The sequence below is a fragment of the Sinocyclocheilus grahami genome, unplaced genomic scaffold (genome assembly GCF_001515645.1).
Source record: "Sinocyclocheilus grahami isolate Dianchi unplaced genomic scaffold, SAMN03320097.WGS_v1.1 scaffold11.1, whole genome shotgun sequence".
Lineage (NCBI taxonomy): Eukaryota > Metazoa > Chordata > Actinopteri > Cypriniformes > Cyprinidae > Sinocyclocheilus > Sinocyclocheilus grahami.
In genome coordinates, this window is record NW_015505190.1 from 2,362,363 (window position 1) to 2,380,488 (window position 18,126).

General features: G+C 37.3%; 1 protein-coding gene across 2 annotated transcripts in view; it reads right to left on the reverse strand.

Moving 5' to 3' along the window:
• The window catches only part of LOC107595727 (hormone-sensitive lipase-like), a 31,151-nt gene that overhangs the window by 3,442 nt on the left and 9,583 nt on the right, over window positions 1-18,126 (reverse strand). The window contains exons 2-12 of one of the 2 annotated variants that reach the window (XM_016286224.1): window positions 17,443-17,684; window positions 16,257-16,541; window positions 15,341-15,431; window positions 14,121-14,147; window positions 12,990-13,135; window positions 11,888-12,073; window positions 11,081-11,233; window positions 9,046-9,190; window positions 7,583-7,810; window positions 6,124-6,264; window positions 2,746-2,987 (exon numbers count right to left, since the gene is read on the reverse strand). In XM_016286224.1, coding sequence (XP_016141710.1) covers window positions 2,746-2,987; window positions 6,124-6,264; window positions 7,583-7,810; window positions 9,046-9,190; window positions 11,081-11,233; window positions 11,888-12,073; window positions 12,990-13,135; window positions 14,121-14,147; window positions 15,341-15,431; window positions 16,257-16,541; window positions 17,443-17,684 — 1,886 coding nt within the window. The remainder of the gene's footprint in view (window positions 1-2,745; window positions 2,988-6,123; window positions 6,265-7,582; window positions 7,811-9,045; window positions 9,191-11,080; window positions 11,234-11,887; window positions 12,074-12,989; window positions 13,136-14,120; window positions 14,148-15,340; window positions 15,432-16,256; window positions 16,542-17,442; window positions 17,685-18,126) is intronic. The other variant, XM_016286227.1, reaches the window with a different exon arrangement.

Consider the following 18,126-nt stretch of genomic DNA (forward strand, 5'->3'; position numbering starts at 1 on the left):
CCAAACAAAGTAGTTTCGCTTTCACAACGAAACACAGCGTCACACACCGCGGCCTCGAGTGAGCGGAGGCCGGAGGCCTAGAGTGAGCCACGGCCTAGAGTGAGCGGAGGCCAGCTTGAGTGAGCAGAGGTGGGCGGGCTTGAGAACGGCACGGCCAGCGGATTCAACGAAGGAGCGTCCGGCGGGCTTGCAGCAACCACATGTGACAACCCCAGGCTGGACTCCGCTTCGTCCACGATGAAAGCCGATCCGGCGATCCACAGCGCAAAGTTGATGTATTTTCTCAGCGACCAGCACGGATCAGCTCCAGGCATGACGAAGCAGATATCGTCCTCTTTTGGAAGGCCAAATAAAGTAGTTTCGCTTTCACAACAAAACACACAGCGCCTTCACGACATGGCTGCGGCGGCAACAACAACACTACAGCGAGAATAAAAGTTACGCCTTTTTTCTTTGCGTGAACATTTGGGAGGCGTTATGCAAATCTTCCCACATCGTGACGTAGACATGTGGGGGCGTGTTAGAACGAGCCGTTTTAGGAGGGTGTGGTTGACTCTTAACTTTTATAAAGAATATCTCTTTGGATTTGAGACACTAGTCTTTGCAACTTTACAGATCTTCTTTATGCACCAAGAGCTTGTAACACTCCAAAGAGAAAGGAAAAATTTAAATGGCATCATATGACCCCTTTAAAAATTATTATTTATGCCACCATTCATATGCTTTAACAACTGTTTTCTATTTTAATTATATTATAATAAACATTTTATATGTAAAATGTAGTGCATCCAAAATAAAAGTTTTTGTATACATAATATATATGTGTGTAGATAGACCGAATTTCTTCAAACTGGAAGCTACACAATCGTCTCCCGAAGACGGAAGGATGCCGACGACAACTGTGTATATTTATTTTGTATATATAAATACACGCACATGCATGTATATAATTAAGAAAAATATGTTATGTTTATATATTAAATGTATTTATATATAACATAAATGATATACATATAAATATATACATGTAAATCCATGTAAATATTTTCAAAATATATATTGTATGTGTGTGTATTTATATATACACATAATAAATATACACAGTACACAAAAACAAAAACTTTTATTTTGGATGCGATTAATCGTTTGACAGCACTAGTAAAATGAACTTTATTCCCGGTGTGAAAGCTGAATTATCAGCAGCGACTACTCTAGTCTTCAGTGTCACATTCTTCAGAACTCATTCTAATATGTTGATTTGCTGCTCAAGAAAAATTTCTTCTTGTTATAAATGTTGAAAACAGTTGTGCTGCTTTTTGGTAAAACAGTGATACATTCTTTTCAGGAAAATATAGATAATTTAATGCATTCTTGCTGTATTAAAGATATGAATTTCTAAAACAAAAATGACTGTATATTAACTGTATAAATACATGTCTAATATACATTTTGTATTCATTCACATATACATTTATTATAATTTATATAAACATTTATGTAAAAAAATACACAAAAAAACACATACATTTTTCAGGATTCTTTGATAAATATAAAGTTCAAAAGAACAGAATTTATTTTAAATATAAATATTTTGTAACATTATAAAACATACTTTACTTTTGATACTTTTGAATGCATTCTAGCCATATTAAAAATATAAATTTCTTAAAACTTACTGTATATTAGCCGAATATTAACTGTATAATTCAATACATGTCTGATAAAATCATATTAATTCACATATTTATTTATGTATTATAATTTCTATATACATACATGTTAAACTATATACATGTTAAAACATTTTTTTAGTTATTGCATTTGTTATATAGGACAGTGGATATTTGTAAGGAGTGTGGAAGAAGGGAGGAATGGGTTCAGGAAAGGCTGAGATGACTCATTTAAAACAGGCAGCAATTATTCACACATCTGACGTCATGGCATCATGGGATTCTCTGCGGGATTTTAACACATACTTGAACAATGGCGTGCAAAATCCAAATTACATCATTGCAGCATAATCCTTTGCACTTTCTCAGAGTTGCGCAACTAGACTTAACTCTCAGCACTATCCTTTCTCACTTCACTAAGCCAGACAGAGAAGAATACAGTGAAATAACGGCGTGGAATCCAAAAAAGAAAAAGAGCGAAGTGATTTATTTGCATGGAGTGTACCGGACTGAAATAACCAGATCAACAATTTACTGCAAGCTATTAAAATCAGGCAGTGTTAAGAGGCCAGTAAATTCTGTGCATTAGACAGCCTGCATTCTGCCACAGCTCTGACTCTGATGCTAATTATGGCATAACAAACTCCTGTTTTTCTGCCACCGATAGCAATTTGATACTCTTTACAAACATCTGTGCTGTACTCCAGCAAACATACCAGATTCTCACTAACAATGGGGCTGTCTGTTATTTAAATGTTATGTCTGACTATGATATAAACAACACTGTTAAATTGTTGAAGGCTAGGTGCCTAGGTCATTCTCACTCTAGATAGCAAATGAATCAGCGCAAATATTGGCATATGTTTCACACACTCATAAAGCCATGAAAAACAGCCTGATGGATGCTGTGCAGCAGAGATGGCATCCTAGTACAATGCAAATCAGCCTGTTGATTAATATGACTCACTGTTGCAATCTGTAAAAGAGAGACCTTCGACACCGTGGGAGCTTTAGGGACACGGTGAAAGCAGGAATTTGATTAAACCCTTCTAAAGCACTAGATGATGAGCTGTACCTTGCTCTCGGGTGTCAGTGTGATGTCAAGGATGGAGTTGTGGTTGGCTGTGGTGGTGCTAAGGTGGTTGGCATTTTTCTGTACGTTGCTGGCACCGCTGTTAGCGTGTGTGCCCAAGTCCTGGCACGTCTGGCTCTTTAGAGACCCCTTCTCCAGGGAGTATTCAGACGCCTTGCCGGACACCGGAGGGTCTACGTGAGGAGAGGTCAGAGACGCTTCTGAAACACTCATTCTTACAGAGTCTAAAAGGGGAAGAGTAAATAATTAGGTCATTTTTGGTGGTTATTTTAACAAGAGATGTCATTTCAAGGTCATTCTGGATATATAGATGCTTTATAATCACATATATTGACTGATGATGCTCTCATGTTATTGTTTTCTTAGATAAATGTCTACACGACATATTAACAGGCCCAAAATGTGAAGGCACAAAAACCAAAACACTAAGGTAATTCTGAATTCCCAAAGCAAGTTAAGCAGTCAGCAAGAAAAGATGTTCCTCATACAGATATTTCGTAATGCAAATATGCAAAAAGGCAAAATGAGAAAGTAAAGAAAGGAGTACAAATGGGCAGAGGGTAGGAATTTTAAGCACAAGGGGTGGGGGTTCACAAAGACCCTCACACAGACATTGGTGGAGGCTGTTGGCGAGGAAACAGTTGCCAGGGAGAGGTAAGGCATGTGACTAGCTGATGTGAAGTGTGTGTGTGGCATTAAACAGACACTATTAAAATATTACACGATCATACAAACCAAAGATACACCAGTCACAACACAGCTGTATTGCTCCTAGCCATAATCTCGTGAAAAACTATTCTCAGCAATGTTAGTATAGTGAATAATGAATTCATGGCCATCATGAGGCAATTAGAATGCTTTGTGTTGTGTGACACACCACACTAATGATGCCTTTTAGCCACACTGCATTGACATCCTGCGCAGCCCAACTCTTTCTCTCTCTCTGTGTGAGCTAATGAACTCAAATGATATGAGATCTGGGGTTGATAGTAGTCCATTTAAACTATTGACTTCAAAACAGTTGGGCATTTGGCACAACAGAGTATGTAAAGCCATTACAAAGAGCTTTGTTTGAGATGGTTATTATCAGATTTTCAGTTCAGCTGTGCGACTATGCAATCAAAACCGCAATAAAAATGAACTGAGAAAGAATAAAAATGCAGAGACAATCAGAGCTGAGCATTTGTGACAGTTTTGTTGGAAATGCAAAATATATTGGTACTAGGGCTGTGCAAAAAATTGAATGCGATTTTCATGCTCATCTCGTCAGTAAAGCCGGTTCTGTGATTAGTAGTAAATCTCCAGCACGTGCTTTCAGATGGAGCGAATTTACTACATTCGATTTTTTGCACAGCCCTAATTGGTACCGTATCAGCTATCAGCCAATATCATATTTAACCTTCCACGATGATTTAGATTACCTTCGCATCATCTAAAACTCACTTGAAATTCAACTTTAAAAAAAATTTAATTATTAAATATTACATTTTTAGCAAATCTATGACCTACATTGTAATGTTGTGATGCCTAAATTCACTTACAGCATTTAAAATGTTGATTTTAGATCCTTGGACCAGTTTTACTTAACAGGGTAAATTAGCGCAACAGCGCAATTCCAAAAACAGTGCCGGAAATTTCTGCGGGTGATTTACTAACAAATTAAAGGGTTGGTTCACCCAAAAATGAAAATTCTGTCATTAATTACTCACCCTCATGCCGTTTCAAACCCATAAGACCTTCGTTCATCTTCGGCGCACAAATCAAGATATTTTTGATGGAATCTGAGAGCTGTCTGACCCTGCATAGACAGCAATACAACTGAAATGTTCCCAAGTCCAGAAATGTAGCAAGGAGATCTGTAACAATCCATGTGACATCAGGGGTTAATCCGTAATTTTACGAAGCTACAAGAATAATTTTTGTGCGTAAAAGAACAAAAAAAACCAAAACGACTTTATTCAACAATTCGTCTCCTTCACGTCACCCTGTAGCGCCATTTTAGAGTTTTCGTGTGCTGTGTCAGCTGCGTCACACGGATACGCGGTTTTCGTTCAGATCAAATCACAACAACGTAGGAAACAGATCCGGCGTGATCTTAATTTGTGCTCCAAAGATGAACGAAGGTCTTACAGGTTTGAAACGACATGAGGGTGAGTAATTAATTTTCATTTTTGGGTGAACTAACCCTTTAAAGAACACAGACGCAGCATCTTATTTACATATCAACCAACACAATATACCAAGCGCAGAACAAATTAGCGTAGTCGCAAATAAAGAATAAAGAAATAAAGAAGCCACAGTATGCTGAAAAGAACCGAAGGACAAAAAATGAAGGGTTGCAAGAAGTTTTGATAGACCTAGTATTGTATGACTCCTAGGGTTTCAAGTCGTCTTTTATTTCCTGAAGCAAATTAAAAATAACATGGCTTGGCAAACGATAGTACTCTACTCCCATAAATTTTGCGTCTGAAAGGGAGACTCCTACAAATACATATTCAATAAGGTGCGGTGCAAAAATAACTGTGTCCATGCCTTTTCAGCGCTAATTTGACACTGCACATCTTTAGTAAAACCCTGACAGTACTATTTTAACACCAAAAGACGGTTTGCGCTGGTGCAAGCTGTTAGTAAAACTGGATCTTGGTGTTTTCTTTTTTATTTTGACAAAATAGTATAGAATTGTATTATAATTTTAATAATCTTAAAATTATTATTAACTCCTTTTTGTGTCATCAAGGATTTTAATATTGTTGCATCCCTAATTTTTTTGTGTTTTTTTTAAATACTTTGAAATCATTCAGTAAGCAATCAGTTACAACTGCAGCAAAGAAAGAATGGCAGCAACCAATCAAAGCAGGGGAGGCGGGGCTAAACTTCTGGTGATGGAATACTATGGGGAAGATCACAGAGGTCAAAGGGTTACCAAGTTATAAACACTTAATACAAACGTGACTGCTGTAGAGAGAAGCAGAAAGAATCATGCAGACTGAACTGGGGCCTCCATTCAGAAGCATTCAGTTTGCACATGCTTCGAAGAACCACTCTCCACAACACTATCTGTGGGTCACGCACCACAAGCTGGAGAATGAGTTAGAGAAGCTATCACATATAGCTCTGAACAAATGGCAATTATCATCATGGAGCCAATTATATGAAGCAAAGCAGAGCGCTCAAGGGCTTTGTATGCGTTAATTTAAACTTCATTAAAACAGATCAAATAATTAGCCTGCTGCACTATTACAAAGGCATCATCATCATCAGTGTGTGGAGGGATTATAATAAAAAAAATACATATTGATAAATGTCATTAGGACAGTCCGCACAATGAGTTAGAAAACACAATATATCTAATACAGGTACCTGCACTCCCTCTATCCAGCAGTGAATGGATCCAGTTGGAGGCCCCCTGTTTGAAGTCTCGGAGCAGCAGGGCAGTATCTCTCCTCACCATGCTCAAAGTGCTCACCTTCTCCACCTGCTTCTCCACCTGTGGATCTGTGCCTACACACAGCAGAGAGGGAAAAAAGGAAATAGTAAATAACATACAGTAGGGGTCAAAAAATCTAAATTGTAAGTGTGGGAATCAAACAAACAAAATTAAATAAAAAATATATATAAAAAAAGAATAAATAAAACAAAGTAGTAGAAAATTTAAAATTAAATAAAAATAAATAAATCTAAACAAAAGAACAAAACCTTTTTAAAATTAAAGAAATTACAATATTAAATCACAAGAAATTCTACTTTTTTCTTAGGTCGTTAATGAAATCAGCAAATTTAAGACATGCATGTGAAAAAATTGGTACAAAAAAAACTTGTAGAGCTGTCATTAAAGCAAACAGACGAGAGACCAAATGCTAAGAGATTATATTACAATCTAAAAAAAAAGAAAAAATTTACTGTATATATATATAAAAAATATATATAATTTTTGTACTAATAATATAATTTTTTATTTTATAAACCCACTTTATAATTAGATTTTTATCATTTATAATTTAATTTGATAAAAATAGTATTTTTAACCCACTTTGTTACACTTGTGTTCCAAAATCACCAGCTTACAAAAAAACTGCTTTTAAATTATGGTTATGCTATATTACCACCAAATATTTATATAAATATTTTTATCAACTTGTTTTCCTTATTATTAGCACAGGTTTTGTATTTCTTTTTAGAACTGATTGATCATACACCTCCATTTTTGAGTACAAAAGAAATACAAAACCTGTGATAATATCCTGACAAAAAGATTAAATCCAAGACTTGTAATAATACAGCATAATGAGAGATTTACAAGCAATTTTTAAAAAGCAGGTCATTTCTGACAGGAACACCAAATTAGGTAAAGGATTTTCAGAGGAGCACAAGCGTTGTATATTAAAAATGCAAAATAGAAGCAACTTAATTTGCTGCTCTGTTCTCTGAGAACGAATCAGAACAGAAGAGATATAGATTTTAAATATCCAGTACTACTGTAACACAAAGACAATATTGCATTCGTTCTCCAGCAGAGGAAAGAAAATACAAGCCGTGGGCCACCGATTTTACTTCACCATTACTATGATTGAAAACACTCGAATCATTTATAACAAAATACAAGCCTATTAATCTATTACTGACGTGTGTGGCTTCACTTAACTTTACTTGTTGAAATCATTCATCATCATTAAGGTGTCTACACTTCCTAAATTGCGAATATGCTAAACTTTTACCAGCGATAAATTATGCATCGGACCTGACCGTTCCAGCTCGCTAATAACCCGAGTCACAACACAGCACTATTTGTCATAAAATCCTATTACGGCCCCAGACTGACCTGCGTAAGCACTGAGGCAGCGTGAGAGCACACTGAGGGGCAACAGAGGGTCCATGAGGGTGAGCAGGCGGGATGGCGAGGCGTACACGGTGAGCAGGGTGGCGGGGTACGCGGCGACGATGCCATCCGGCATGCGCACGCCGTGAGCAGCGGCCCGCATCGACACGGTCACACACAGATTTCCTCCTGCGCTGTCACCGGCCAAACACACGCGCTCACCGGTCCAACCTGAGGAGGAGAAGGGCCAACAGAAGAGATTTAGGAAGGAGCAGACCAGAAAATGAAGTGAGCAATAGATCAAATAGAAAATGATTGAGAATCAAGAAGATAAATATACTCTATAATTTTCAACTTCAAACGAGGTCACATTTTTGCACTGATCTGAGGCACTCTGGCGTGGTTTTCACACCAAAGACACCCAAAGAGAGTTATTAGCAGCGCGTGATCCGCGTCATGATCCTGAGATAGATAGCAGAGGTGAGAGAACACTGAATGATGAATATGTTTACGCTGCTGTAGTCAGAACGAGTGTGAGCTGAGTTTCAATAGGCATCTTTGTTCCCAGTGGGATCTCGACACCAGCACAGCACAACAGTATGACAGACCATAAAGTCAGCCAATTTCACTTGTCTTGTACCTTAATCAGTTTTCTTAAGGACTAATCAAGTGGCTGAATGACACAATGTCGAAAAAATTTAATTTAAATAAATAATTTAAAAAGCAGTCTGGGAGATGGATGATGCGATTACTGTAAATATTGTATTTAGTGTTCCATTAAAGTGGTAATCAAACTAACAAAATAAAATATTTCTCTACAAAATGTGATCTGGCAATCTGGAGGGACCCTTTTTTTTATTTTTTGGAGTGCAGTTTTTTTTTTACCTCTGATGGGTGAATGTCAACCTCAAAAAAGACAGCATGACAAAGCAAAAAAAGGGTTGACAAGTGCTGCCACCTCCCACTGAAAGTGAACTGGGAATGTTGGGTTATTGCATACTGCATAAAGCATAGTTTATAAAAGCATAAAAGCTTCAAATCAGCATGAAATGGAAATTCACTCTATTTTGTAAATGCATGTAAGATTGTGAATAAGTCATGTTTCTTATATTCCACACAATATTTAATCAAAATTTCATAACTGGACCTTCCAGTGAAAACGACAGACTTCCTTCTGTTGACATATGCCAGACTTCTCCAATAATTTAGTTTGCTTAAACCCCTGCAAGTTCTCATTAATCTGCCTCCACTTTTGAGTGCAATATCTGCATCTCAAAATCCAGCAGAATGAAGTGCCCGCCCAATATTGTTTTCTTTTTCAATAAGCCGTTACACACTGATGTTCATCACAATGTGGAGAAAAAAAGTTATGTCGTTGCTTTCATTTCATCGCAAATTTAAGAAACAAATATGAATCACTGGTATCATGTGATCAGGAAGTATTAAGACAGGGCTATTGCCCTCACCTAGCAGGTTGTGGTTCTTGATGGCCCAGCAGTAGGCATAGAAACATTCTTCCAAAGCCCGAGGAAATGGGGCTTCAGGGGCCAGAGAATAGTCCACCGAAAGGACGGGGGCATTCAGGTCTTGAGACCAGCTCCTCAGATACGGCTGGAGGGAGAGACAGACACACACACACAAATGAAGAATCAAAATTGCTCAATTTTTAGGGTCTGGAATTCATAGATATTGTAGTATTTCTAGTCTGTTTAACAATAGAACAAGAGAAATTGGTTGCAATTCCCAGATCATGCTCACTACATGCCATGCATATTTCTATAGTGTACATTATTAGTGTTTGAGAGGTAAGTTTCTCCTCAAATGTAGTACATCTTTTGCTTTATATTATGGCTTTATTTCATTGGTGTGTTAACAAAGTGGTTCTAGCATTGCTGACTGATGGTAAAGATCCACATGATCAAATCCTGAACTGCTTTCCTAGCTCACACCCCTAATTCCTCTCTGAATCCTGACATCTTGTAGTTCCCAGCTTTAAGACAGTGATTTGAGAGTGACTGAGCTGGGGAAAAGAGCCTGAATTACTATCCTCTAAACGTTCACTTCAAACAGCTTCTGTCACCCTGAGTACATGCCTGACGGCACCTCACCATGCGTTTACATAAGAGAAAACACTTAAGGAATGAACATATTTCTTCTTCTTAGATATTTCAGTCTCTACCATTTTTCTCGTTCTCCCTCTCTCAGTTTTGTTTTGTAGTTTAAAGACATGATGTGTGCTGACATGCGTCACAACATGTTGCTCTGCCTGCCAGATACATCTCATATCAACGTGTCCATTGTTGAGTGGCGCTCGTTCAAGCAGCTAATGCATTGTGTCGAGAACGCAGGCTCCCGCTGGTGAGTGTTTATGTGACATGAAGGTGAATTTTGCATGAGAGTGGTGATAATACGATACTTTAACAGAGCAGCAGTTTCATACTTTGCACAAGGCACTGGACACAAGTGAACACAAATGACCAGTATCTTATTCCGCTTGCAAGAAACTGCTCTGCATAATACGCAACAGAAGAGGCACTATTAAAAACCACTGAATTAATGTTTAGACATTGAGGTGGGATCCTGGGTGACTGCAGTTAATTTCCAAAGTATTCAAAATGAAAAAAAAATCATGCCATGAGCATTTCAAGTCACATGGGTAAGATGAATCTAAAGGTTAAGAGAAGCTCTTTATACTGCAGAATCTTGGTGTTTCTTCAACTATGGGTACGTTCAGAATATAACCTCTCATTAGAACACAATTTAATTGTCAACTAATAATGACAAACAGTGGACAAATATGAATCTATGAATCTTTTTTTCACCACATCTCAAATGACATATGTTTAATTACATTGTGTTGGAAATGGTGTTAATAGAAATGACATTTTAATTTTTTTTTAGAATAGCCGACTCCTTTATTTTGCAATGATGAATTTCATAATCATAGCTAACATTTTATGTATTCTACATACACAAAATCACATACTTTCACATTTTTTGCATCATTTGGCAAAATTACAGCTTGAAATTACGCATAATAAAAATATCCTGCTAAGTGATTTTATCTTGATTTTTCTTCATACATTACGTTTCTACATATTCATACATTACTAATTTCCTATCAGTCACTGATGCTGATTTTATTATTAGTAATTACTAAACAACTATCAGCTTGCGCTAGCGCAAACCCTCATTTGGCGTTAAAGAACTACTGTCAGGATTTACTAAAAACACACAGTGGGAAATTAGCGCTGAAAAGGCGTGGACAGTTATTTTTGTGACTCACCTTATTGAATATGCATTTGTAGGAGTTTCCCTTTCAATCGGTAAATTTATGGGAGGAGAGTATTTAAATTAATTTTCCCTTCCCATCGGTTTTTTTTTTCCATAAGGAGGAAATCATATGCCTGATGACTTAAAAGTAACAGGTCTGCATGATTCATGGTAGGATGAAAAAGAGGGGCATATATGAAGTATAAGGAGAAAGAGAAAAAAAGATACCTCATGCGATTTGGAAGTCTGTGCCACAAAGCCTCCTCCGTGGAAGTGCAACACCAGCCATGGGGAAGGAGGACTGCACTTCGTCTTCAGGCCCAAAGAAAGATATATCGGGCCCCCCTCTGAGCGACACAGTGCTAGTAATTTCTCACTGTCCTGAAGACACAAATGGAGTACAAGCACCAAAAGAATGAAGAGCTACATATTAAAAATTTTGAAAGATTATTTAATCACAACACAATTTCCTGAACAATACTTATTTTGAATCTCCGTGCCCCACACAGAGGCAAAAACTCTAATTTAGGCAAGAGACGAGTAATTAAACGCTACAGACGTGCGGTTCTTAAACACGTTTGCGCTGCAGCTGGATCAATAGGAGTTCAAAGGGTGTAAAGCAAAGTCAAGCAGGCTTTTTAAAACATCATTACATCCAAGTCATCTATACTGCAACCAATTCAAGTCCTCCCATGACACCGAGAGGTATATCAGGAATTAAAGGGCTTTAAGTAAAGGATAAAAGGAGAAAAAGTCAAGCTCAACCACTTTATTTAGCTAAGCACACCTCATTAAGACTGGCGGTTCTTTTATTCATTCATCGCTATCTGTGCATATAAATTTTTTTATTTATTCACAAGATAAGAGCATGTAGAGTGGAAAATTGACTCTCTTTGAAGAACAGAGAATTCAGATTATAAAAATGAAAAGTTCATGCTTGAGCTTCTGTGAGGAGGAGAGGGAGACATAAGCGAGAGACGATTATGATTCAAGACTAATTAAGACTGTCCATGACATCAGTGTGAACTGCTGTACCTGTCCTTCTCTCAGCTCATATGAGATCAATCTCATCTGCACAGGCCCCGGGCCAATATGAGCTGCAGGAGGACACACAGTCACCGTGTGGGTGGGATCTGCCACCAACGGCAGGTCAAAGGGCATGGGGGGAACAGAAAGAGCTCGATTCACCTTCACCTGTGTGGCCGTCATAGACACCAGACTCTTCAGAGAGATAGAGAGAGATGAAATAGAGCACAGATTAATTTCCATTTCATTACTATGTGAATTGAACTTTGCAATATGAGAATTTACACAGGTTATAAGTGCTCAGTGTGCAATCTGATCGGCTGTAGCAAAAGATAGTCAAGTATATTCAAAAAACACTGGTGCAAGGAGAACGTCAATAGAGTTTTACTACTCAAGAGAACTGCTTTTAACAATTCTGATGCCTAATCTATGAAAATAGAGTACTGCAAGTAGGGCAAAAAATTTATTTGGGGATTATTCTGACAAATATATTCATTGCCATTTGAACTGCAATTGAGTACTCTGCTGTCAGAACTCTTTAAATGTGTTCAAGCTCAGAGCTGAGCCAAACGTGAACAGAGTAAAAATTAAGCCAGTTCTATTCAAACCCACATTGGGCCTAAATTTAAAAGTTGAATTTTTTTCACTTTAATTGTGAAATGGATTTAGCCAAGGTGGAAATAAACTTATTTTGTCCACCACAGTGGCCTTTTTTTTTAACCAGCCTTACTTAATTTTTCATTGTATTTCACATTTGGTTGGTATCCAGTGTTCATTTAGTATCTAAGCCTCAGCTCACTTTTCATTCATAGCTTTTTTTAATCCCAGTTAAGTCAAATAATATAGTATAATATAATATATAATATAATACAAAAAATAATAGTAATAAAATATCATCATCATCACTGTGAAGGTTACAATTTCATTATTACAATGATAATCTGCTTTTGGCACAATTTCTTCACTTTCATGCAGATTTGTTTTTATTTTTATTCAAAAGAAAATCATTTTGAGATGTGACTTGCATTATTATTGAAACTGAAGGTTATATAATTTTCTTTCAAATAATTGTGCTGCCTTAATGAAAACTGGCAGGATGGTTAATACTAACTGATAGAACTTCAGTCTCCGTTACGTTCCAGAATGTCTTCCAAAAATGAACATCCAGGTTCTGAGTGATGCGTTCATACTCCTGACCTCTCAGTTCAGGGTCAATGGCATACTTCCCAGAGGTCAGGAAAGAACTGGCTGCTACACCTGAGAGAAACGGACAAATAGACAGACAGATGAACGGCTGTCTACATACAGTAACTGTCATATCACACCAGGGCATCATACTTAGACCGTAAAACAGAGGGGAAAGACATGAAAGTGGGTTCCAAATCAACAGAAACACACAGATATTCAGCTGAAAATCGCATCATCTTACCTTAACAAACATGCACGAGCAATTAGTATAATAATTTACAAACATCACTAGACCAAAAAAAAAAAACTGATCTGTAACCACTCTTGCTTTTTTCTGTTCTCATGCTAAAATTCAGCATATGAACTAGGGGTGGGAGGAAAAAAATTATCTGATGCATCGCAATTCTGAATGGTTTCTAAAAACTTCAGAATAGATCCTCATTTGTTTTTTTCCTACATATGTGCAAAGGCACTTGTGTGCACTAGAGAGAGCCAGTATTTCAGTGTTTTCTCTTCTTATTTAAGGACAGGACAAAACATCTGATATGCTAAAACAGATCTGTGCATTAGTGTGAATGCAGCCTATTAAACCTGCTGTCTGTCACCAGTAATAATCAATCTGCAATAATGAGAAAAATCCATCACTGCACTTGTCTGGAAAACATTCAGATACTAAAAGCACTCTCAGATACTGCAGGCACTTTTTGTTTATTGCTTGTAATGCTTTTCTTTGTTCCCTTTTATTACTATGTATTTGCTTGAAGCTATAGTTATTAATAATAATTAGTTAATAATCCTTCACATACAACTGTTTAATTTATTAATTCGTAAAGTACTTATAATTATATAATTCATAATGAATATACACAATTAAATTTAATATTCAGAGTTCGTAAACTCATTATTAATAATAAAAAAATATTCCCACCCCAAGCAGGAACAGGGACTGACCATCTCTCTAGAGGGAACAGGATAATCTACCAGCAGAATGGATGACAGTTTTGGGAAAGACACAAATTTCTCATCCATACTGCCCTCTTTGAAAGCTACTCACCATATGGAGCGATATCTCCTGCCTCCACTAGGGTGCAGTATTGAGCACAAAAGACAATATTAGAATGCCTCTGCAGGTTAGAGTCCATACAACTGCACTTTTGTGTCTTAAAAGGGTGGTTGATTGCGATTTCACTTTTTTAATGTTAGTTAGTGTGTAATGTTGCTGTTTGATCATAAACAATATCTGCAAAGTTACGAAGCTGAAAGTTCAATGCAAACGGAGATATCTTCTTTTAAAATTCTGGCAGTTTAATGCCTACAAAAATGACTGGTAAGGGACTACAACTAGTTACTTCCCGGGTCCGTTACGTCAAGAACCCAGAATTTTACATAAACCCCGCCGCAGATAAACAGTTCAGTGAATACACTTATTTTCACATACTATAGCAGGGGTGGCGAACGTCGGTCCTGGAGAGCCGCAGCCCTGCAGAGTTTTGCTTCAACCCTAATCAAACACACCTGAATAAGACTGGAGTTCGCCACCGCTGTACTATAGCTATGAGAAGCGTTATACATGGATTTGCGTGCGGTTGCCGAACTGTATTAAAGCTTTAATCAGAATAAAACTGTATATTAAAAGCTAACAGAAGCAGTAGCATTTACAAATAACAGCGTATCTAAAAGTATGAGACAGTTTATAAGACAAAAAATCTTAGTCCTGCCATTAAAAGCCGGGCTTGCACAGGTTCTGCGCGATCCTCTTCACTAATATCCTCTGCGTCTCAATCGGGCTCAAATTGATAAGCAATATAGACGACGTCATTGTTTACAATACAACCGGAGCACGTGCCGCTATGTTGAGGGGTGGGACGTTTAGAGTGCGCTAGAGGTGGTTTAGCCAATCACAACACACTGGGCCAGCTAATCAATCAGAGCCCATCGTGTATTTCTGAGCGAGGGGCTTCATAAAAGCAGGAAATGATCAGCGCGTTCAGAGGAGAAGGGACAGAGAGGTGTGGAATAAAGGTAAATTATGTGAAAAATAATGAATTTTTTAACAAACGAAGCATTAACACATGTTAGACTGCACCCCATAAACACAATCAAGCCTATAAAAAAAAACAGTCAACCACCCCTTTAAATGAACACTAGAGGAAAACCTGCTGTGCAGACATTCGCAAAGATTAAGTAGTGTGAAACAGTGACCTCCTCACATAAATCAAGGGGCATATAAAGAAAGCTTTATCAGGGCATGCTGAACGTGACAGCTCTACTGACCTATCCCTGACTGATGCTTCTTGTAGTTGTCTCCAAAGGCAACCAGGCTAATAGCAATTGACTGCAGGAATGGACGGATGGCAGGAGTAAACTAAAGGTAAAGTGAACAAGATATTCAGCTGGATAATTTTCACCTTAAAACAAGAAACGTATTGCACCAAAAAGTTGACAGCAAAAACAATAATACTGTGAAATATTATTACAATTTAAAATGGTTTTCTATTTTTATAGATTGTAAAATGTAATTTATTCCTGTGATTACTCCAGTCTTTAGTGCCACATGATCCTTCAGAAATCATACAAATATGCTGATTTGGTACTAATGTTTGGAAGCATTGCTTATTATTTTCAATGTTGAAAACAGTTGTGCTGCTTAATATTTTTGTAAAATGAGCCATTGATGAATACAAGAAATAGCATTTATTGAAATATAAATGTTTCTAATATTGTAAATGATCAATTTTATATAACCTTGCTGAATAGTTTTAATTAAATTAAACCAAATCTTACTGACCCTAACCTTTTGAACAGCAGTGTGCATATATTTTCACATATACATATCTGTGTGTGTCTATCAATGATTTCTGAAGAGTCATGTGACACTAAAGAGTGGAGCAATGGCTGCTAAAATAAAATCTACTTTGTCATGACATATTTTCAAATAGAACACAGTTATTTTAAATTGTATTAATATTTCACAATATTACTGATTTGACTGTATTTTTGATCACATAAATGCAAACATGGTGAGCATAAGACTTCCTTCAAAAACATGAAAATATATTTTTGAAACCATTTGCCAACAACAATTGAAATAACTTTGGATATCAACCTTATATTAAGTGTATAAACATTGCATTCATTGGTCAATGAAATTCTGAAATTCATAAGCTCATGTGCTCATAAACAAACACACCTGAAATCCAACACAGCGGCCGTAGAAGCAGCCCTTGTGCATGGAGGCGTACTCTCTCAGGAAGCTCTGACTGAGGCCACTTTCCTCCTGGAAGAAGAGGTTGCCATGGCTGTTGTCATGAAGCAGTCTCTGAGCTAGATAGAGCAGCGCCCTGAGCTGACACAGAGCGCTACAGTACGCCTCCATCTCTGCTGCATTGTGGCTCACGCGGAAAAAGATGCTTCGCCTGTTGGATGTGATATAGCGTCCTTTGTGAATGATGTGGAGGAGGCAACAGCGCACCACCTAGAGAAGAGGGTGACAACAATGGAGGTGTATGCTAGAAAACAATAAGCAAATGCATCAAGCAGGAGAGAGGAAAAGCAATGTAAAACTTCTTAGTGAGAGAAACGAAGTCATTGAAATGAAATGAGGGGAAGGACAAAGACACACACCCTCGCAGAAATTAGCTGAAAGGAACAATTCACCCAAAAATTAAAATTTGCTGACTCACCCTCAGGACATCCAAAATATAGTTTTGTTTCTTCTTCAGAACAGATTTGGATTAATTTAGCATTATATCATTTGCTCACTAACAGATCTTAAGCAGAGAATAAATACATTTTATTCTTATATCATTATTAAGCTAATAAAAACATGACTTCAATCTATCACAACTTTAAAAGCGAAATGCTTTGATGGATTTGTTTCTTACAAACATGCAGCTTTTCGCATGTTTAAGACATTAATTAATTAACTGGAATCGTGTGAATTACTCGTGGATTATTGTGATGCTTGCACTCTCATTCTGACGGCACCCATTCACTGCAGAGGATCCTTTGGTGAGGAAGTTAGCAAGGTGAGCAAAAATAACGACTTTATTTAACAATTTCTTGTCTTCCCGGTCAGTCTCCATCACCATTCACGACAGTACCAAAAATATCAAAAATATCTCTATTTGTGTTCTGAAGATGAACGGAGGTCTTACGGGTTTGGAACGACATGAGGGGGGAGTAATTCATGACAGAATTTTCATTTTTGGGTGAACTATTCCTTTAACAACTGCAGGGTTTGTAAACCAGTTAACTGTGATGACTAACTGCTGAAAAAGATGCACTGGGAGCAGCTATTTTTATCAGGGAGGAAACACAAATTATTGCCCTCAAGCTAACTCATTATAATCATAAAAACACAGTCAGAAACGCACCTTAACAAGAGAGCGATATCCATTGGCGGGGATATGAGGGTCAAAGTCAAAATGGTGATAGATGGCAGCGAATCCAGAGATGACAGGCTCCAGGCTCCGGGCGTGCTCCTGGATAGTTGTCATGGCGTACTCCAGGCGCTGAGTTGCGTCCCCGGTTTGGCCCTTTGTGGCCCCAGAGAAGAAGGCGGCATTTTCTTCACAGACATCATATAAAGCAGTGAACACTGCCTTGGTGTCCATCACTACATGGAATCAGATGGGTTGAGGACAGAATAATTACTTCAGATTGGCACATACTCTGACACACTTTAAAGCCAATATAGAGTGATTAAGCTCAAGACAAAAGCCAAGCACTTGCATAGGCTATGGTTATAAACAGCACTATAAACATTTAATAGATCCGTCAACTATAAATACTTCAGCCAAAGCACTTCAGAAAATAATTTTCTTCATCAGTACTTTGTCATATTTTCCAGTAAACCTCCTTAAAACAAGATAAATGCACTTAAGATTTCATTAAACATTAGGATTTGGTTTAAGAGTACATACATTACCATTACAAAGTTTGGCAACTGAAAGATTTTTATTGTTATTTTTTAATTTTTTAATAATGCAAGGATGCATCAAACAGATTAAAAGTTATATTTCAAATAAATGCTGTTCTTTTGACTTTTAATTCATCAA